Source organism: Sapajus apella, unplaced genomic scaffold (assembly GCF_009761245.1).
Source record: "Sapajus apella isolate SASKATOON/1434 unplaced genomic scaffold, GSC_monkey_1.0 scaffold51, whole genome shotgun sequence".
Lineage (NCBI taxonomy): Eukaryota > Metazoa > Chordata > Mammalia > Primates > Cebidae > Sapajus > Sapajus apella.
In genome coordinates, this window is record NW_022436991.1 from 9,928,094 (window position 1) to 9,947,029 (window position 18,936).

At 45.5% G+C, this 18,936-nt stretch overlaps 1 protein-coding gene across 3 annotated transcripts in view; it reads right to left on the bottom strand.

The window, feature by feature from the left end:
- COG7 (component of oligomeric golgi complex 7) overlaps nucleotides 1–17,083 on the bottom strand; it is a 77,018-nt gene extending 59,935 nt beyond the window's left edge. For 2 of the 3 annotated variants that reach the window (XM_032242945.1, XM_032242946.1), the window contains exons 1-6: nucleotides 16,699–17,083; nucleotides 11,678–11,826; nucleotides 10,790–10,906; nucleotides 9,501–9,669; nucleotides 2,804–2,886; nucleotides 1,544–1,666 (exon numbers count right to left, since the gene is read on the bottom strand). In XM_032242945.1, the coding sequence (XP_032098836.1) occupies nucleotides 1,544–1,666; nucleotides 2,804–2,886; nucleotides 9,501–9,669; nucleotides 10,790–10,906; nucleotides 11,678–11,826; nucleotides 16,699–16,867 (810 nt within the window). In that variant the 5' untranslated portion in view covers nucleotides 16,868–17,083. The remainder of the gene's footprint in view (nucleotides 1–1,543; nucleotides 1,667–2,803; nucleotides 2,887–9,500; nucleotides 9,670–10,789; nucleotides 10,907–11,677; nucleotides 11,827–16,698) is intronic. The other variant, XM_032242947.1, reaches the window with a different exon arrangement.
- Between the last annotated feature and the right edge of the window lie 1,853 nt (nucleotides 17,084–18,936).

Genomic DNA, 18,936 nt, shown 5'->3' on the forward strand with positions numbered 1-18,936 from the left:
AAAAAAAAAAAAAAAAAAAAAAAAAAAAAAAATTAGCTGGATGTGGTAGCATATGCCTGTAATTCCAGCTACTCAGGAGGCTAAGGCAGGAGAATCGCTTGAACCCAGAGATGGAGATTGCAGTTAGCCAAGATCGTGCCAGGGCAACAGAGCGAGACTCTGTCTCAATAAAAAAAAAAAAAAAATTGGCCCTCAACACAAGGATTTGGAAAAATAAAATAAATAAATAAAAAGAAATAAGAATAAATAAATAAATAAAATAAGCCACACCAGAAACAGGCTCAGTAAGTCATTACTGCAAAGTAAGATAGGCTTTCCCCCTTCTTAGAAGATCTACTGTGCCTCCTATCTCCAGGCAAGAGAACAGTGGTTTAAGCCCTTTATGGCTGGAAATGACTTTGGGAAAGTAAATGATGGAAAGCTTCCACTTGAAACAAAGTTCCTCTGTCACTCCTCACTCCTAGTCAAGGGGCACCTTTAAAATTATCTCTTCCCCTTATTCTTGGTGTATCAGGAGAACAAGGGAAACTTACTTCAGGTAGGTACATTTTACCTGTAGCTAAGATAAAAACATTCCTGTTCACTCGAACATCACTTTTAGATGGGAAGAAAATGGCCTTCAGGAATTCCACAGGCTCCCTTGCTGGACAACAGGTGGCACTGTCACATTAGATCCTATTTAAGTTATAGATTAGTAAGAAGAGTTTTAGTGGAGACCTAAAGATTTCACTGACATGGGTTTCTCAGCTTATCTTTTATTTATTTATTTATTTATTTTGAGATGGAGTCTTGCTCTGTCCCCTAGGCTGGAGTGCAGTGGTGCAATCTTGGCTCACTGCAACCTTCACCTGCTGGGTTCAAGCAATTCTCCTGCCTCAGCCTCCCGAGCAGTTGGGACTACAGGCAGGTGCCACCACGCCCAGCTAATCTTTTTGTATTTTTAGTAGAGACAGGGTTTCACCATATTGGCCAAGTTGGTCTTGAACTCCTGACCTCATGATCCACCTGCCTTGGCCTCCCAAAGTGCCAGAATTACAGGCATGAGCCATGATGCCTGGCCTATCTTTTATTTTTAAACTTAAACCATTTAACTGGTTATCAGGTGTTTTTTTGGGTTTTTTTTGAGACAGGGTCTCGCTCTGTTGTCCCGGCTGGAGTATAGTGGTGCAGTCATGGTCACTGTGGCCTCAACCTCCTGGAGGTAAGCAATCTTACTGCCTCAGCCTCCTGAGTAATTGCGCCATCACACCTGGCTAACTTTTGCATTTTTTGTAGAGTTAGGGTTTTGCCACATTGGCCAGGCTGGTCTCAAACTCTCAGACTAAACGATCCGACCGCTTTGACCTTCCAAAGTATGGTGATTACATGTGTGAGCCACCATGCCTGGCCTAACTAGTTATTTTTTAATCCCTTGAATGATGGCAACAAATGGGGAAGTTCTTTGAGCTGTGCTCTGCAGTTGAAGGTGACCACTCCCAAGGCAGTCACCCATTCCCTTGTCACCACAGGCTCTGTTCTCCCTAGAACAAAAATGAGCTGTTACCTGTGTAGCCCACTGGATTTGTGTGTGCCAAGCACCAAGCAAGGCGTCGTAGAGTCCAGTGAGCTGCCGGTCCAGGGGTAAGTCACTTTGACACAGCTCTTGCCAGGCTGCTAAAAGCTGCACCTGCAGAGACAGAACAAAGGGAACCTTACTGCGTACGTCAACATAGGCTGCCCACTAACACTGCCCTGCCCTGCTACCCAGAGCAATCACGGATTGCTCAATGGGCTCAGTGGCTGGCCCAGCGAGGTCCATCTGCTTCAAAGAAAGGCAGAAAAGAAAACCATTTGCAGTTACCTGCACTGATTCACAGCTTTAATCTGTCATATTGCAGATGTGATCACCTCTCCATTTATCCTGCCCTGAAAGCATGTAACGTGCATCCACTTGGCACACGATCACTCTTCTGAATAGACCTTGAGGCGGGAGTGGGCGGGCATGTGCGTTTAAGCTTCAAGTCCTGACCGGGTGCGCTGGCTCACGCCTGCAATGCCAGCTACTCAGGAGGCTGAGGCAGGAGAATCATTTGGACCCGAAAGGTGGAGGCTGCAGTGAGCCAAGATTGCACCACTGCATTCCAGGCTGGTAACAGAGCAAGACTCCAACTCAAAAAAAAAAAAAAAGTTTCATGTCCTAACATCACTGCTTAAAAGACACAGAGCACTGGACTTGAAGGAATTAAGATCAGCTCTGGAATCTATCAGTGTTTTGGCAATCTAACTTCAGCAAACCTAGAAAACATAAAATTCCACGCTGGGTAAAGTGGCACATGCCTGTAGTCCCAGCTCCTCACAAGGCTGAGATGGGAGGATCTCTTGAGCCCAGGAGTTTGAGGCTGTAGTGCACCATAATTGCACCTGTGAATAGCCACTGCACTCCTGGCTGGGCAAAATAGTGAAAACCTATCTCTAATGAAAAAAAAAGAGAGAGAGAAATTCTTACAGCTTCCTGAGGGTGTAATAAAGCTTAAGACATAAATCTCCCTTAAAAGACAAAAATGAGAATAAATTAAAACAACCTTTCAAGTCTATAATGAATCCAGCTGTAAACAGAAAAGAAATGAAAACTCCAACTGGCAATTAAATCCACATGCTAGACCAAGAGCACCCCCTATTGGCTAAGAGAAAAACGGCCAGAGGGCAAGGAGGCAATAGCCTTACCTTCTGAATTATGAACCGGAGATTCTATGAACCAGAGTTATGAGGCCAGAAGGGGGTGGACGGGAGACATTCCACACTGTCATCGCACACAGCTTCTTACCTTGTGACACTTGTAGTAGTAGGCCAGGAGCTGGGGCATCCGGTCAATTTCAGTAAACACCTTCACAAACACTTTGGACTGATCTAAAGAACATAGAATGCATAAACACTGTTACGAGCCTTTCTGGTGTAGACATGAGAAAGAAGTCACCAGGATGAACATGGATACATGGAAGCTAGTATTCACAAATTCCTGACTAGATATTGAATTAACTCATGCATGGGAATCATAAATTTGAAAAATAAGCATGACTTGAAAACCAGACACTGCAAGGTAGTCCCCTCTGTTCCTTACAGAATTCATATTTTAACATAATATTCATAGGTTAGTTATGTCTTTGAAAATTCCTACTTCGATTATACCAGATGAGAACTTTAAAAAAACAAACACACTGAACTCCTATATGTTCACATATCTGGTGGTTTGAGAAATAAGTAAATAATTTGAACCAGTAGTGGTGGCTCCTGCCTGTAAGGCCTGCACTTTTGGAGGCTGAGGTGGGCAGATCACTTGAAGTCAGGAGCTCGAGATCAGCCTGGCCAACATAGCAAAACCCCATCTCTACTGAAAAAAACAAAAAATTGGCCGGGTGTGATGGTGCACACTTGTAATCCCAGCTCCTCAGGAGGCTGAGGCAGGAGAATCACTTGAACCCAAGAGGTGGAGGTTGCAGTGAGCCAAGATCGCACCACTGCACTCCAGCCTAGGCGACAGAGCAAGACTCCGTCTAAAAATAAATAAATAAATAAATAAATAAATAAAAATTTGGTAACTAACAGCATTCCACACAATAACAATGGATTCTAAAACCCAAGTTATGGGCTTAACATCAAGTAGTTTCTTACATATTTCTCTAAGGGCAGAGGAAATGACTGGACAAAGCACTTGCTTCCAGGCTCACCCATGAACAGACAGGAAGGTGGGTTTCAGTGCAGTCTGAATACGGTGCACAGCAGCTCCACCTCTGGCTCCCGTCCACCCTCTTCTGGCCAAAACGTACATGCCACAGCCTTAGAATTACATCAAAAGGAAGGGGAAAAAAACAAACAAACCCTGAGCTAACAGGTCCCCAAACTTCTTATATTTGTTTTGTTCTCCTTCACTTCTGGGAAGCCCAATAAATTGCTGAGAAGGAAATGTAACAGCAACCGCTCGCTGTGGGATAGATACCCAGCTAAGTGCTGGAGACCTGCCAGTGGAACTCAACTTAATGGGCAGAAATCCATGAGTTAGAAAATGAATGTTAGCCTTTAAAATGCTTATTATTTCCTTTTCCTTTTTTTTTTTTTTTTTTTTTTTTCTTTGAGTGAGAGGGAGTCTCACTCTGTCGCCCAGGCTGGAGTGCAGTGGCGCAATTTCGGCTCACTGCAGCCTCTGCCTCCCAAGTTTAAGCGATTCTCCTGCCTCAGCCTCCCAAGTAGCTGGGACTACAGGTGCGTGCTACCATGCCTGGCTAATTTTTGTAATTTTAGTAGAAATGGGGTTTCAACATGTTGGTCAGGCTGGTCTCGAACTCCTGACCTCAGGTGATCCACTTGGCTCAGTCTCCCAAAATGCTGGGATTACAGGCATGAGCCACCCTGCCTGGCTAAAATGCTTATTATTTTCATAGAACACTTAAATAAATGAACCTTCCTCCTACATTTAAAATTACTCTATAGACCAGGTGTGGTGGTTCACACCTGTAATCCCAGCATTTTGGGAGGCTGAAGTGGGAGGACTGCTTGAGCCCAGGAGTTTGAGAACATTCTAGGCACCATAGGACCCCTCAACAAAAAATAGAAAAAATTAACTAGGCGTGGTGGTACGCACCTGTAGTCCTAGCTACTCAAGAGGCTGAGCTGGGAGTTATCACTTGAGCCCAGGAAGTCAAGGCTGTAGTGAGCTCTGATCATGTCACTGCACTCAAGCCTTCGTGACAAGGCAAGATTCTAGCTCAAAAAAAAAAAAAAAAAAAAATTCTATAAATTGGGTTTTATCAGTGAGAAGCAAAAAAATTAATTAAAATAATTCTATAAAAAGTTGCTTCAATGTATCAGCCTAATTCTTTGGTTATATAAAATGAATTAAGCATGTATACTTGGCTAGACCCATATTGTCATTATAGAGAGAGATGGAAATAAACAAATTTATCAGAGAATTCCTTTTTGTTTTTTTTTTTGAGACACAGTTTGGCTCTTGTTGCCCAGGCTGGACTGCAATGGTGCAATCTCGGCTCACCACAACCTCTGCCTCCCAGGTTCAAGTGATTCTCCTGCCTCAGCCTGCTGAGTAGCTGGTATTACAGGCATGCACCACCACACCTGGCTAATTTTGTATTTTTAGTAGAGACAGGGTTTCTCTATGTTGGTCAGGCTGGTCTCGAACTCCTAACCTCAGGTGATCTGCCTGCTTCAGCCTCCCAAAGTGCTGGGACTACAGGCGTGTGCCACCGTGTCCAGTCCAAGAATTCTCTTTAAAAACTGTTCGAGTTTTATAATGGAGTTTATAATCCGAGCACTTTGGGAGGCTGAAGTGGGCGAACCTGGGGTCAGGAGCTCAAGACCAGCCTTGCCAACATGGTGAAACCCCATCTCTACTAAAAATATAAAAAATTAATCAGGCATGGTGGCAAGCACCCGTAATCTCAGCTACTCCAGAGGCTGAGGCAGAAGAATCACTTGAACCCGGTAGGCAGAGGTTGCCGTGAGCCGAAATCACACCACTGCAGTCCAGCCTGGGCAACAAAGCAAGACTCTGTCTCAAAAAAAATAAAAACTGTTAGATAAAGAAGCACCTTGGCCTTCTAGGTGCTTCTTTATAATTAGATATGAAACATGGCTAATTATAAAGAACACATTACCTGTGGGGCAGGGGAATCCTTCCTGATACTTGCCAAAATTAAGATTAATCACCAAAAGAAAAACATGGTTTTATCTGGGTTGAAGCCAGGAAGTCAGCCTGTTGTGCTAAATACCTCCGGTCCCCAGCAGAGAACCATCTCTACTGTAATTCCTGTGCTGTTTAGGAACTCCAGAGGCAGAAACAATTGTAATCAGTACTTGATACTATTAGGAAGGTAATTTTTTTTTTAAGACAAGTGTCTCACTCTATCACCAAGGCTGGAGTGCACTGGCACAATCTCAGCTCACTGCAACCTCCACCTCCCAAGTTCAAGCGATTCTCCTGCCTCAGCCTCCCGAGTAGCTGGGACTACAGGTGCATGCCACCACGCCCTGCTAATTTTTTTGTATTTTTAGGAGAGACAGGGTTTCACCATGTTGGCCAGGATGGTCTCCATCTCCTGCTTCATGATCCACCCACCTTGGCCTCCCAAAGTTCCCCAAAGCTGGGATTACAGGCGTGAGCCACCACGCCCAGCCAGGTAATTTTTAAAAATAAATACGATTATCAAATTTTATTAAATGTCTTTTCAGCATCTATCAAGATTGAATACATTATTTTCATTTCCTCTGACCTACTAATACAACAAATCATACCAATAGCATTCCCAATATTGTACTATTCTTGCAATTCAAGAACAAGCCCCCTTGCTCACTGTGTGTGTATGGGTATTAATATAGTACTGAATATTTGTGAATATTTAGAATTTTTTCATTGAGATTTTTGGGTTTTTTTCTTTTTAGAGATAGAGTCTCGCTCTGTCACCCAGGCTGGCATGCAGTGCTGCAATAACAGCCTTGCACTCCTGAGCTCAAGAGATCTTCCTGCCTCAGTATCCCAAGTAGCTGGAACCATAAGCACACTCCACCACATCCTCCACCACACCAAGCTAACTTTTCTTTTTTTCTGTAGAGACAGGGTCTCACTATGTTGCCCAAGCTGGTCTCAAACTCCTGGGCAGCATACTGAGACTCCATGGTGAGAACTCCTGGCCTCAAGCAATCCTCTGGTCTGTGCCTCCCAAAGTTCCGGGATTATAAGCATGTGCCACTGGGCCTGGCCAGAATCACCTTTTTTATTTTATTTGTTTGTTTTGAGACAAAAGTCTCACTCTGTCACCCAGGCTGAAGTGCAATGGCATGATCTCGGCTCACTGCAACCTCTATCTCCTGGATCAAGTGATTCTCCTACTTCAGCCTCCTGAGTAGCTAGGATTACAGGTGTGTGCCACCAAACTGGGCTAATTTTTATAGAGACAGGGTTTCACCATGTTGGCCAGGCTAGTCTCGAACTCCTGACCTCAAGTGACCCACCCACCTCAGCTCCCAAAGTGCTGGGATTACAGGCATGAGCCACCGCACATGGCCACAATCACCTTTTGAGGAAGAAGAGTGATACCGTTTGGCAAGAGGAGGTTAAGCTGCTCTCACAATGAAAACTCAACTATCCGGAGGGTCATTCTCTAAGGGTTCTGTTTGTGTGGGATGACCATATTCCAAGCATTCTGTATGCATGGGGTGACCATATTCGAAGGGTTCTGTATGCGTGGGGTGACCATATTCCAAGGGTTCTGTATGCGTGGGGTGACCATATTCCAAGGGTTCTGTATGCGTGGGGTGACCATATTCCAAGGGTTCTGTATGCGTGGGGTGACCATATGTCTAGTTGGTCCACAACAGTCCCCATTTACACCTGTTGTTCCAGCTTAGTTATTGAAAGCACTTCCTTCAGCCATTAAAAAAAAAGAAAGAAATCCTGCCACTTGCAACAACATGGATGAACCTACAGGGCATCATGCTAAGTGAAATAAGCCAGAAAGAGAAAGACAAATACTATACGATCTCACTTATATGTGGAACATAAAAAGTCAAGGTTAAACAGAGAGTAGAATGGTGGGTGCCAGGGCTAGGGGGTGGAGGAAACGGAGAGATGCTAGCCAAAGATCACACATTTTCAGTTATAAGACAGATAAGTTTGGGGGAGCTAATGCACTGCACAGTGACTGTAACTAATACTACTATATTGTATATTTGAAATTTATGAGAGAATAGATTGTAAGTGGTCTCATCACAAGAACAAAGAAATCAGGGCCAGGCACAGTGGCTCACACCTGTAATCCTAGCACTTTGGGAGGCCAAGGTGGGTTGACTGCTTGATGTTAGGAGTTCAAGACCAGCCTGGGCAACATGATGAAACTCAGTCTCTATTAAAAATACAAAAATTACCCAGGTGTGGTGGCACACACCTGTAATTCCAGTTACTTAGGAGGCTGAGGCATAAGAACCCCTTGAACTCGGGAGGCGGTGGTTACAGTGAGCCGAGATTGTGCCATCGTACTCTAGCCTGGGCGACAGAGTGAAAATTTTTCTCAAAAAAAAAAAAAAAAAAAAAAATTATATGGTCAAATTCATTACATTGAAACTTTATGATTATATGACAAGAACATATATGTGTCTATGTCTGCCTATTCATAATTGTCTAGCTATAGCTGTCAAAAAATTATTAATTTTATAGACACTAATACAGAGCATTAAAAAAAAATTTTTTTTTTGAGACAGTTTGGCTCTGTTGCCCAGGCTGGAGTACAGTGTCACCATCTTGGCTCACTGCAACCTCTGCCTCCTGGGTTCAAGCAATTCTTCTGTCTCAGCCTCTCAAGTAGATGGAATTAGAGGCATATGCCACCACATCTGGCTAATTTTTGTATTTTTAGTAGAGATGTTTCACCATGTTGACCAGGCTGGTCTCAAACTCCTGACCTCAAGTGATCCTCCTGCCTCAGACTCCCAAACTGCTGGGATAACAGGAGTGAGCTACTGAGCCCAGCCAAAAAAATTTTTTTAATTACAAAACTTTTCATCCAGGTATGGTGGCTCAGGCCTGTAATCTTAGCACTTTGGGGGCCACAGCAGGATGATTTCTTGAGGCCAGGAGTCTGAGATCAGCCTGAACAACATAATGAGACCTTGTCTCTATGTAGAAGACAAAAAATTTTTTAACAAGAAGTTATTATTGAAGCCCAATCTCAGCATACCCAACCATCCTAAAACAAATTTAAAAATCAGAAAGAACACTTAAGATATCAAAACTTCTTATGATTTAATTTCGTCATCAGAAATGTACCATCATGTAAACAAAACTGATGCTATGTTTCAAACCAAGAGAGAAAGTGTTTTCAGAAAAGGAGAGAGTGAAACAACACTGTCAAAAACAAAGTACAAACTGATAGTAGGCCTTCGAATTTTGTAATGGCACAGCTGTTGGAGACCTTCAACAGAACAGGTTCAGGAGAACACGAAACCCAGAGCAGAAGGGCTTGCATAACACACACACAGGAGCGAAGGAGCACAGAAGCAGTGGATACACACTATGTTCTGTCCAGTATAAACAGCTGTGGGCCAGACGCGGTGGCTCACACCTATAATTCCAGCACTTTGGGAGGCCGAGGCCGGTGGATCACTTGAGGTCAGGAATTCAAGACTAGCCTGGTCAACATGGTGAAACCCCATCTCTACCAAAAATACAAAAAATCAAGCTGGGTGTGGTGGTGCCTGCCTGTAATCCCAGCTACTCAGGAGGCTGAGGCAGGAGAATTGCTTGAGCCTGGGAGGCAGAGGTTTCAGTGAGCCAAGATTGTGCCACTGCACTCCAGCCTGGGTGACAGAGAGAGGTTCTGTCTCAAAAAAAAAAAAAAAAAAATTACAGAGTTCCTTCTAATCTATATAATTCAATCACCAATAAGAAAACTGAAGTCTTAGAAGGCCTTATCTTTATAGACAGAGGTACACAGAGATGAGGAGCAGCCAGCACCCACCTACGGCCTGAGAAGTGAATGCCGCGACAATCTGCGGACTGGCTAGGGCCTCCAGCCTGTTCTTCAGTGCCTCCAGGTGCACACATTTTTCAGAGTAGTCTGGTGTATCAACAAGCATCATCAAGCTATTCTGCATACCTGTTAGCTTGGCAGAAATCACAGCTATGTCCTAGAAAAGAACAGAATAGAGGATATTTTTTATTTTTTATTTTTGAGACAAAATAAGCCTGTCGCCAGGCTGAAGTGCAGTGGCACGATCTCGGCTCACTACAAACTCCGCCTCCTGGGTTCAAGCAATTCTCCTGCCTCAGCCTCTCAAGTATCTGGGACTACAGGCATGCACCACCACGCCTGGCTAATTTTTGTATTTTTAATAGAGACAGGGTTTCACGATGTTGACCAGGCTGGTCTAGATCTCTTGACCTTGTGATCTGCCTGCCTTGGACTCCCAAAGTGCTGGGATTACAGGTGTACATTTGTAACTTTTTAAAAATTGTGCTTGATAAATCATTCATTTTGCTTTACAATCAAGAGTTTTTCATAAGACATCATCTTACTTCATCCTTATATCCAGGTGTCAAACCTATTACTATTTTCCACAGTTTGCAGCCTCAGAGGGGGTCAATAACTCACCAAGTCCCCATGGTATATAAGGCTCCCCCCTCCCCATGTTCCATCCTCTCATTCATTTACCCCCATTGTTCTCTGCCTGTGCCGTTTTTTCTTCTTTTTTTTTTTTTTTTTTGAGACAGGGTCTTGCTCTGTCCCTCAGGTTGGAGTGCAGTGGTATGATCATAGTTTATGGTGGTCTTCAACTCCTGGAGTCAAGAGATTCTCCCACCTCAGCCTCCTGAGTAGCTGGAACTACAAGTGTGCACCACCATACCTGGCTAATTTTTAAATTTTTTTTGGTAGAGATGGGGGTCTCATTGCCCAGGCTGGTCTCAAACTCCTGGCCTCAAGTGATCTTTCCACCTCAGCATCCCAAAGAGCTGGGATTCCAGGCATGAGTCACTGTGACTGGTGCCTGTACATCTTTATGGAGGCTTTTCCTGAACTCACTCTGCGACTTAGAGGCTTCAGTCACACAGAGGGTGCAAGCCAAAGAGGCTGAAAGCACACCGAGCAGTTTCAGATCTTCCCCACCCTGAGTCTGAAGATTTTTGAATACTACTATTGGCAATCAACTCTCCCTCACGGTTTTGACGAATGCTGTATCTTTTGCTTTCTCCAAACCTCAAGTTCTTGCTTAAATACTTTTCATAGCATCCTCTAAACAAGAAACCTACCTGAGTCTTAAATGTCTCCTCAATATCAGCACTCAATGTGCTCCACTTATCTGCTTCCTGAAGAGATTCGGCAGCAAGTTGCATTCTGGACTTCACCTGGTCAATTTCTACCAACACCTGAAAGAGATAAGAGGGGTGAAAAATGAAGCGGTAGGTCCTTTTTCTCCACCTGCCACCAGGGACTTGAAATGTAAGTATGGTGGCATGCTCCTGTCTTTAGGAAGCTTCTGTCTCCTAAAACACCAATCATCTGGCTAAATTTAATCAGCAGTGCTGAAGAGGTGAATCAGCTGAAAGACTCAAGCAAAAGCATAGTTTTGGGGCTGGGCACAGTGGCTCATGCCTGTAATCCCACATTTGGGAGGTTGAGGCAGGTGGATCACCTGAGGTCAGGAGTTCAAGACCAGCCTGGCCAACATGATGAAACCCCAACTCTACTAAAAATACAAAAATTAGCCAGGTGTGGTGGCACATGCCTGTAATCCCAGCACTTTGGAAGGCTGAGGTGGGAGGATCACTTGAGACCAGGAGTTCAAGACCAGCCTGGGCAACATGGTGAAACCCTGTCTTCACTAAAAATACAAAAATTAGCTGGACGTGGTGTTGCATGTCTGTGATCCCAGCTATTTGAAAGGCTGAGGCACAAGAATTGCTTGAAGCTGGGAGGCAGAGGTTGCAGTGAGCTGAGATCACGCCACTGTACTGCAGCCTGCACTCCAGCAACAGAGCGAGACTGTGTCTCAAAAAAAGGATAGAATAGTTTGAGTGCTGGGGCAGAATCCTGAGTGATGGCTGGCTTCCCAAAACACTGTGCTGTTCCTAAACCCCTTATGAGAGTGAACACCTTCCCAAAACAAGAATCGCCATTTACGACAGGAGCCAAAATACCTGCATGGATTGAGATGTATCCTGTTCAAATTTTTTAATGTCCTCCTTGACAAGAATCATCTGTTCTTTCAGGAAAGATGCCTCTTGTTTTAGAGCTTCGACATCACGGAGCACTTTGGGCATGTTCTGGAGGGCTTGGTGACTTGTTTCTATGGCAAAAAAAAAAAAAAAAAATCAAGACCAGCAATATCCACAAAAGGTGAAAGGTGAAAGCTGGACCAGTCACCAGTAAAAAATAGGACACAAATCAGACAACAGAAAGGAAACGCAGGACCAACCACACAGTTATTGGAGCCTGCATAAAATATGTGGCAGGAGAGGGGATGGGCAGTGAGGTGGCCCCTGCCAGAATCACATTCCCAGACTGATGGGAAAGGACCTTTGATGTCACAGGAATGAGCAATCAACCTGTCCCAACACCAACTGTTTGCTACCACCAGTGAAATCATAACCCCATTTGCAAGGAGGCGTGCCCAGGGGCTTTTATACAAATGTCCATGGCAGTCATTGCAGCCATCTTCTACTGATAAGAAAACTCAGAGAGGTTAAAGTAACTTGACCAAGATCTTACAGAGCTAAAACTAAGCTTCACATGGGTCTGGCCCCAGTGTCTGCTTTCCATGGTTTTTTTGTTTGGTTGGTTTTTGGTTTTTTTTTCAATACAGAGTCTCACTCTGTCCCCCAGACTGGAGCACAATGGCGCAATCTCAGCTAAGTGCAACCTCCGCCTCCTGGGTCCAAGCGATTCTCTTGCCTCAGCCTTCCAAGTACTGGGATTACAGGCGCCTGCCACCAAGCCCAGCTAATTTTTTGTATTTTTAGTAGAAACAAGGTTTCGCCATGTTGGCCAAGGCTGGTCTTGAACTCTTGACCTCAGGGGATCCACCCGCCTCGGCCTCCCAAAGTGCTGGGATTACAGGCATGAGCCACCGCACCCAGCCTATTTTAAAATTCTTTTTGAGACAGGGCCTCACTCTGTGGCCCACACTGGAGTGCAGTGGCACAGTCACAGCTCACTGCAACCTCAGCCTCCTGGTCTCGGGTGATCCTCCCACCTCAGCCTCCTGAGTAGCTGGGACTACAGGCACACACCACCAGGACTAAATAATTTTCATATATTTTGTAGAGATGCTGTTTTGCCATGTTGCCCAGGCTGGTCTCAAACTCCTGGGCTCAAGGGACCTGCCTGGCTAGGCCTCCCAAAATGCTGGGATTATAAGTGTGAGCCACAATGCCAAGCCTAAAAATATCTTAAATCTACCCATTACTCATCATCTTCACTGCCATCAACCCAGCTGAAGCCACTATCATCTATTTTCTGGGCCTCAGCAATAGCCTCCTAAACCATGTTACTCTTCTGCTTTAAAATCCTACAATGCCTTATTTTCAAATTAAATTCAAACTCTGTTTATTTATTGAGACAGAGTCTCCCTCTGTTACTCATACTGGAGTGCAATGGCACAATCTCGGCTCACTGCAACCTCTGCCTCTAGGTTCAAGCGATTCTCCTGCCTTAGCCAGCCTCCAAGTAGTTGGGATTACAGTTGTGTACCACCACTCCCAGCTAATTTTGGTATTTTTAGGAGAGACAAGGTTTCGCTGTGTGTCAGGCTAGTCTCAAACTCCTGGTCTCAAGTGATCCACCCACCTTAATTTTTTAAATTTTTAGTAGAGATGGGATTTCATCATGTTAGCCAGGCTGGTCTTGAACTCCTGACCTCAGGTGATCCACTTGCCTCAGCCTTCAAAGCGCTGGGATTACAGGCATAAGCCACCACGCTTGGCCTTAAATTCAAATTCTAATGTGACAATGAAATCCCTGCATAGCACTCTAACCTGGGTGACAGAGCAAGACCCCATTTCTTAAAAAGAAAAAAAAAAGAAATAAAAAAAAATCCCTACATAACGTGGTCCCTGTGGGCCTCACCAATCCAAGACTGGGTCTTGTTCAACAGCGTATTTTTGAACCTAGAAAAGGGTTTGTGCCCAATAAATATTTGTTGACTGACTAAATGAAGAAATCAGTCCCCCAATTTGGGGTCCTCAACATCTACTTGAACCGCTACAATCATCTTTCCTCATTGCAGTCTTGGGCCCTGGTACTTCCAAAGTACCAGGGTTACAGGTGTGAGTCACTGCACCTGGCCAATTTGCTATTATATTATTATTAATATCCTTTCTCTTTGCCCTACAAAGTTTTCCTTCAAGGTCTAACACAGGGAAGTGCTTTATGATTCTTCTAAACAAGATGTAACTGAACCCTCCTGCCAGCTTTCACAACTCCAGATTCTATTCTCAGTAAAGCCACCCATTGTAATTTAACTGTGTTTCTATCTTCCCCACAGGCAGCAAGCTCCAGCAAGATAAACTTTTCCTCCCCACTGCCCATTTCTGGACACATGCATATTAAGTGCTTAATAATTAGTAAAAGATGCAAGGTACAATAAAGAATATGGGCCGGGCACGGTAGCTCACACCTATAATCCCAGAACTTTGGGAGGCAAAGGCTGGAGGATCGCCTGAGCTCAGGAGTTTGAGACCAGCCTGGACAACATAATGAGAGGCCATCTCTACAAAAAAATTAAAAAATTAGCTTGGCATGGTGGCACATGCCTGTGGTTATTAAGGAGGCTGAGGCAAGAGAATTGCTTGAGCCCATGAGGTGAAGCTGCAATAAGCAATGATCGTGCCATTGCACTGTAGCCTGGGAGACAAAGTGAGACACTGTCTCAAGAAAGAAAAAAGAAAAGAGAGAAATAAAACAATCTGCAGTGAAATAAAGCCCCATCCCTAACTTTACTTAAACAATGGGCACATCTGGTCGGGTGCAGTGGCTCACGCCTGTAATCCCAGCACTTTAGGAGGCCAAGGAAAGTGCATCACCTGAGGTCTGGAGCTCGAGACCAGCCCAGGCAACATGATGAAACCCCATCTCTACTAAAAGTACAAAATTAGCTGAGTGTGGTGGTGAGCAACCATAATCCCAGCTACTCGGGAGACTGAGGCAGGAGAATCATTTGAACCAGGAGGTAGAGGCTGCAGTGAGCCAAGATGGTGCCACTGCACACCAGCCTAGGGGACAGAGCGAGATTTTGTCTCAAAAAAACAACAACAAAAAGGGAACATCTCCTGGACCATCCACTTCCAGTAGAAGCAGTCTGTTTGGTCTCTCCAGCTGAGCCTGGGAAAGAGATTTGTGTGCAGTATGTACTGAATCAACACACGGTGAATAAAAGTCAGGTCAAGGAATTACATGAAATGGTTGCCAGTGCATGTTATTTTTTATGATTTAACTTACCCTCAAAAACTGGTTTAGGCCAGGTATGGTGGCTCACACCAGTAATCCTAGAGCTTTGAGATGCCAAGATGGGAGAATCACTTGACATCAGGAATTTGAGATCAACCTGGACAACACAGTGTAACCTGGTCTCTAAAAAAAAAATTCTTTTTTTTTTTAAATTTAGCCAGGTATGGTGGCACATGCCTGTAGTCTCCGTTACTTGGGAGGCTGAGACGAGAGGATTGCTTGAACCCAGGAGTTGGAGGCTGCAGTGAGCTATGATGGTATCACTGCATTCCAGCTTGGGCAGCAGAATAAGGAATGAGACCCTCTCTCTCAAAAAAAAAAAAAAAAAGTTTAAGTCTCCATTAAGACCAGCCTATCTTCCTCAACTGACATGAAATCCACTAAAACAATGTTTTCCAGATCTGTGTCATTCCCTTACACCTATACTATAATACATTTAGTGCCAGATACAGGAATCCGTTGGCTACTTCCTTCATACTCTCAAAATTCACTCTTCTTTTTTTCTTTTAACAGTTTATTGTTTGATACAAAAACAGGCCCTTTAACTCTTTGAATAACCATCTCACAAACTCTGGCTCCTAGATTACAAAAAGTCAAAGCCAACTTTCTTGGATACTGGGCCCTTGACTCTGACATTCAAGTCACCACAACAGAAACCCAGAAACCGGAGCTGCTGTGTCTTACATTCTGGAAGGTGACTCAACAAAGACATGTTAAGAATGGTTTAAAACTTCTAGCATTTAAAAAGATCCATCTTATCTTCCAATGCCTATAGATAATAATAAAAAGGGAATTCCAGAGATCTGCTATTGAGTTAGAGAAGGACAACTTCAATAAAATCCACTCTTTTAAAGTTTCAAAAGGAAACTTTAGGCCAGATGTGGTGTCTCACATGTATAATCACAGAACTTTGGGAGGCCAAGACTGGAAAACCCATTGTGCCCAGGAATTTGAGACCAGCCTGGGCAACAGAGTGAGATCCCATCTCTACACTTTTTTTTTTTTTTATTGCATTTTAGGTTTTGGGGTACATGTGAAGAACATGCAAGATTGTTGCATAGGTACACACATGGCAGTGTGATTTACTGCCTTCCACCCCATCACCTATATCTGGCATTTCTCCCCATGCTATCTCTCTCCAACTCCCCACCACCCGATGATAGACTGGACAGGGAAAATGTGACACATATACACCATGGAATATTATGCAACCATCAAAAACGATGAGTTCGTGTCCTTTGTAGGGACATGGATGAACCTAGAAACCATCATTCTCAGCAAACTGACACAAGTACAATTTTTTTTAAAACAAAATTGGCGGGGCGTGGTGGCTTGCACCTGTAGTCCCAGCTACTCGGGAAGCTAGAGGATCGCTTGAGTGCAGGAGTTCGAGGCTGCAGTCGGCTATGATCGAGCCACTGCACTCCAGCCTGGGCAACAGAGTGAGACCCTGTTTCAAAAGAAAAAACAAAAAGAAAGAAAAGAAAAAGGAAACTTATAGCCCAGGGAGAAGAGGAAAAGCAAGTGTTCAAGACAGCGCGGCACCCAGCTGAGACTCCCGCTGATGGGATCAGGACTTCCGCTAGCCAAGGGAAGCACCGGTATTTGCTGTCCATGCGTGCACCGCCCACCCGGGTGCCCCACGCAAGTCCCGGGACCTCTGCCCAGCGGAGCGCAGGGGAGGGTCCCGCGGCCAGGGTCCCTCGCGGCTCACCCTCCACGGCGTGGTTCACCTCTTGGATGAACAGCTGCAGCTTCATCACCAGGGTGGCTGCGTGGCCGTCCGCCTTCCCGGACGCCGCCTCCTTGGAGCCGGCCCTGAAGGCCGCATTGATCCACTCCTTCACGTCAAAGTCGTCGGCCAGGAACTTGGAGAAGTCCATGGCGGCACTGTCTCAGGCCTGGCGTCCAGGACTTAAGAGTTGGCTCCGGGAGGCAACGAGTATGCAGAAGCGAGCGAACCTGCGAGAGCTCCGAAGCTGCCCTCCGAGGCGAACCCCGGAACCTCCAGGACTGGTAGCTTACCCCTTTGCGCTTCTCTGTTGAGCCCACTCAGTTTGCGGCTGGGAATGACCCTCGCCGCGCGCCGTTCTTCTTCCGGAAGTGGTTGGCCGTTACCATAGCGACTGCGGGCGTTCCGAGAGCTGAGCTGAGCTGAGCTGTGTGTGGGAGAAACGCCCCAGACTGAGAGCTCCCGGCACCGACGAAAGTCCTGCATCTGCTAACATTTGGCAAGGACTAAACTATGTGCTTACTATGAAGCCCTGACATACATATTAGCGCGTTTACCCGGTAGCTCACGCCTGTAATCCCAGCTCTTTGGAAAGCCGACGCGGGAGCATCGCCCGAGGCCAGGAGTTCAACAGCCTGGACAACAGTGGAGCGCAGTGGGCAGCAATGGAGGGCAATGGAACGATCTTAGCTCACTGCAGCCTCAAATTCCTGGGTTCAAGCGATCCTCCCACCTCGGCTTTTCGAGTACCTGGGACTACAGGTGCGCGCCACCACTCCCGGCTGTTTTCTTTTTCTTTTCTTACGGAGTCTTGCTCTGTCGCCCAGTTTGGAGTGTAGTGGCACGAACTCGGCTCACTACCAACCTCCGCCTTCCGGTTCTGCCTCAGCCTCCAGAGTAGCTGGGATTACAGGCCCCCGCCACCACGCTAATTTGTTTGTTTTAGACAGAGTCTCACTCTGTTGCCCAGGCTAGAGTGCAGTGGCACGATCTCAGCTCACTGCAACCTCTGCCTCCCGGGTTCAATAAATTCTCCTGTCTCAGTGTCCCGAGTAGCTGGGATTAGGCGCGCGCCATCACGCCCAGCTAATTTTTGTATTTTTAGTAGAGACGGGGTCTCTCTATGTTGGCCAGGCTGGTCTCGAACTCCAGACCTCAGGTGATCCGCCCGCCTCAGCCTCCCAAAGTGCCGACATCACAGGCGTGAGCCACCTCTTCTGGCCTTTTCTTGACGATGTGTTTTGAGGTGCAGACCTTTTAAAGTTTAATAAAATTCATTATCACCTTTTTTTATGGATCATGCTTTTGGTGTTGTGGCTGAGAAATCTGTGCTTAACCCACAATCATAAAGAATTTCTCGACCGGATGCCGTGGCTCACGCCTGTAATCCCAACACTTCGGGAGGCTGAGGCGGGTGGATGCCGAGACCGTGCCATTGCACTCCAGCCTGGGCAACAGAGCGAGACTCTTATCTCAAAAATAAAAGTAAATAAAATTCTCAGTCTGGGCAACATAGGAAATCCCTGGCTCTGCAAAAAATTTAAAAATTAGCCAGGTGTGGTGGCGCCACGGTAGTCCCTGCTACTCGAGAGGCTGGAGTGAGAGACTTGCCTGAGCGCAGGAGGTAGAGGCTGCAGTGAGCCATGATCACGCATTGCACTCCTCCAGCCTGGGTAACAGAGCAACATCCTGTCTCAAGAAGAAAAGAAAAAAGGGAGTCGGGTGGTATGAGGGTATTTTTTAGGTTCTAAGATTTTATGTTGTTTCATGAGTGGGACCAACCCAAAGGGGAGGACAAGATATCGTCCTTTGAAACCCTACAGGGAACAGTTCTTCCAGAGCGGCCTGTAGTTGGGTTATGAGTGGCTGGCTGCCATCTCCATGCCTGATAGCCACTGTTTTTTCACTGGCATCTCCTTTAGTTTGTCTCATTCTTCTGGGTTGGGTAGGTTTTAACTGGGCTAACTCTTTTGCTAGGAGTCCCAATTATTTGGGGGGAGGGGAGAGAAGGGGAAGGGAGGGGAGCAATATTAAGTCCACTTACTTTGTTCTTTTTTAAACTTTTCTGCTCTGGCCCGGCATGGTGGCTCACGCCTGTAATCCCAGCACTTTGGGAGGCCGAGGCAGGTGGATCACAAGGTCAGGTGTTAAGAGACCAGCCTGACCGACATGTGAAACCCCATCTCTATTAAAAATACAAAAATTAGCCAGGCATGGTGG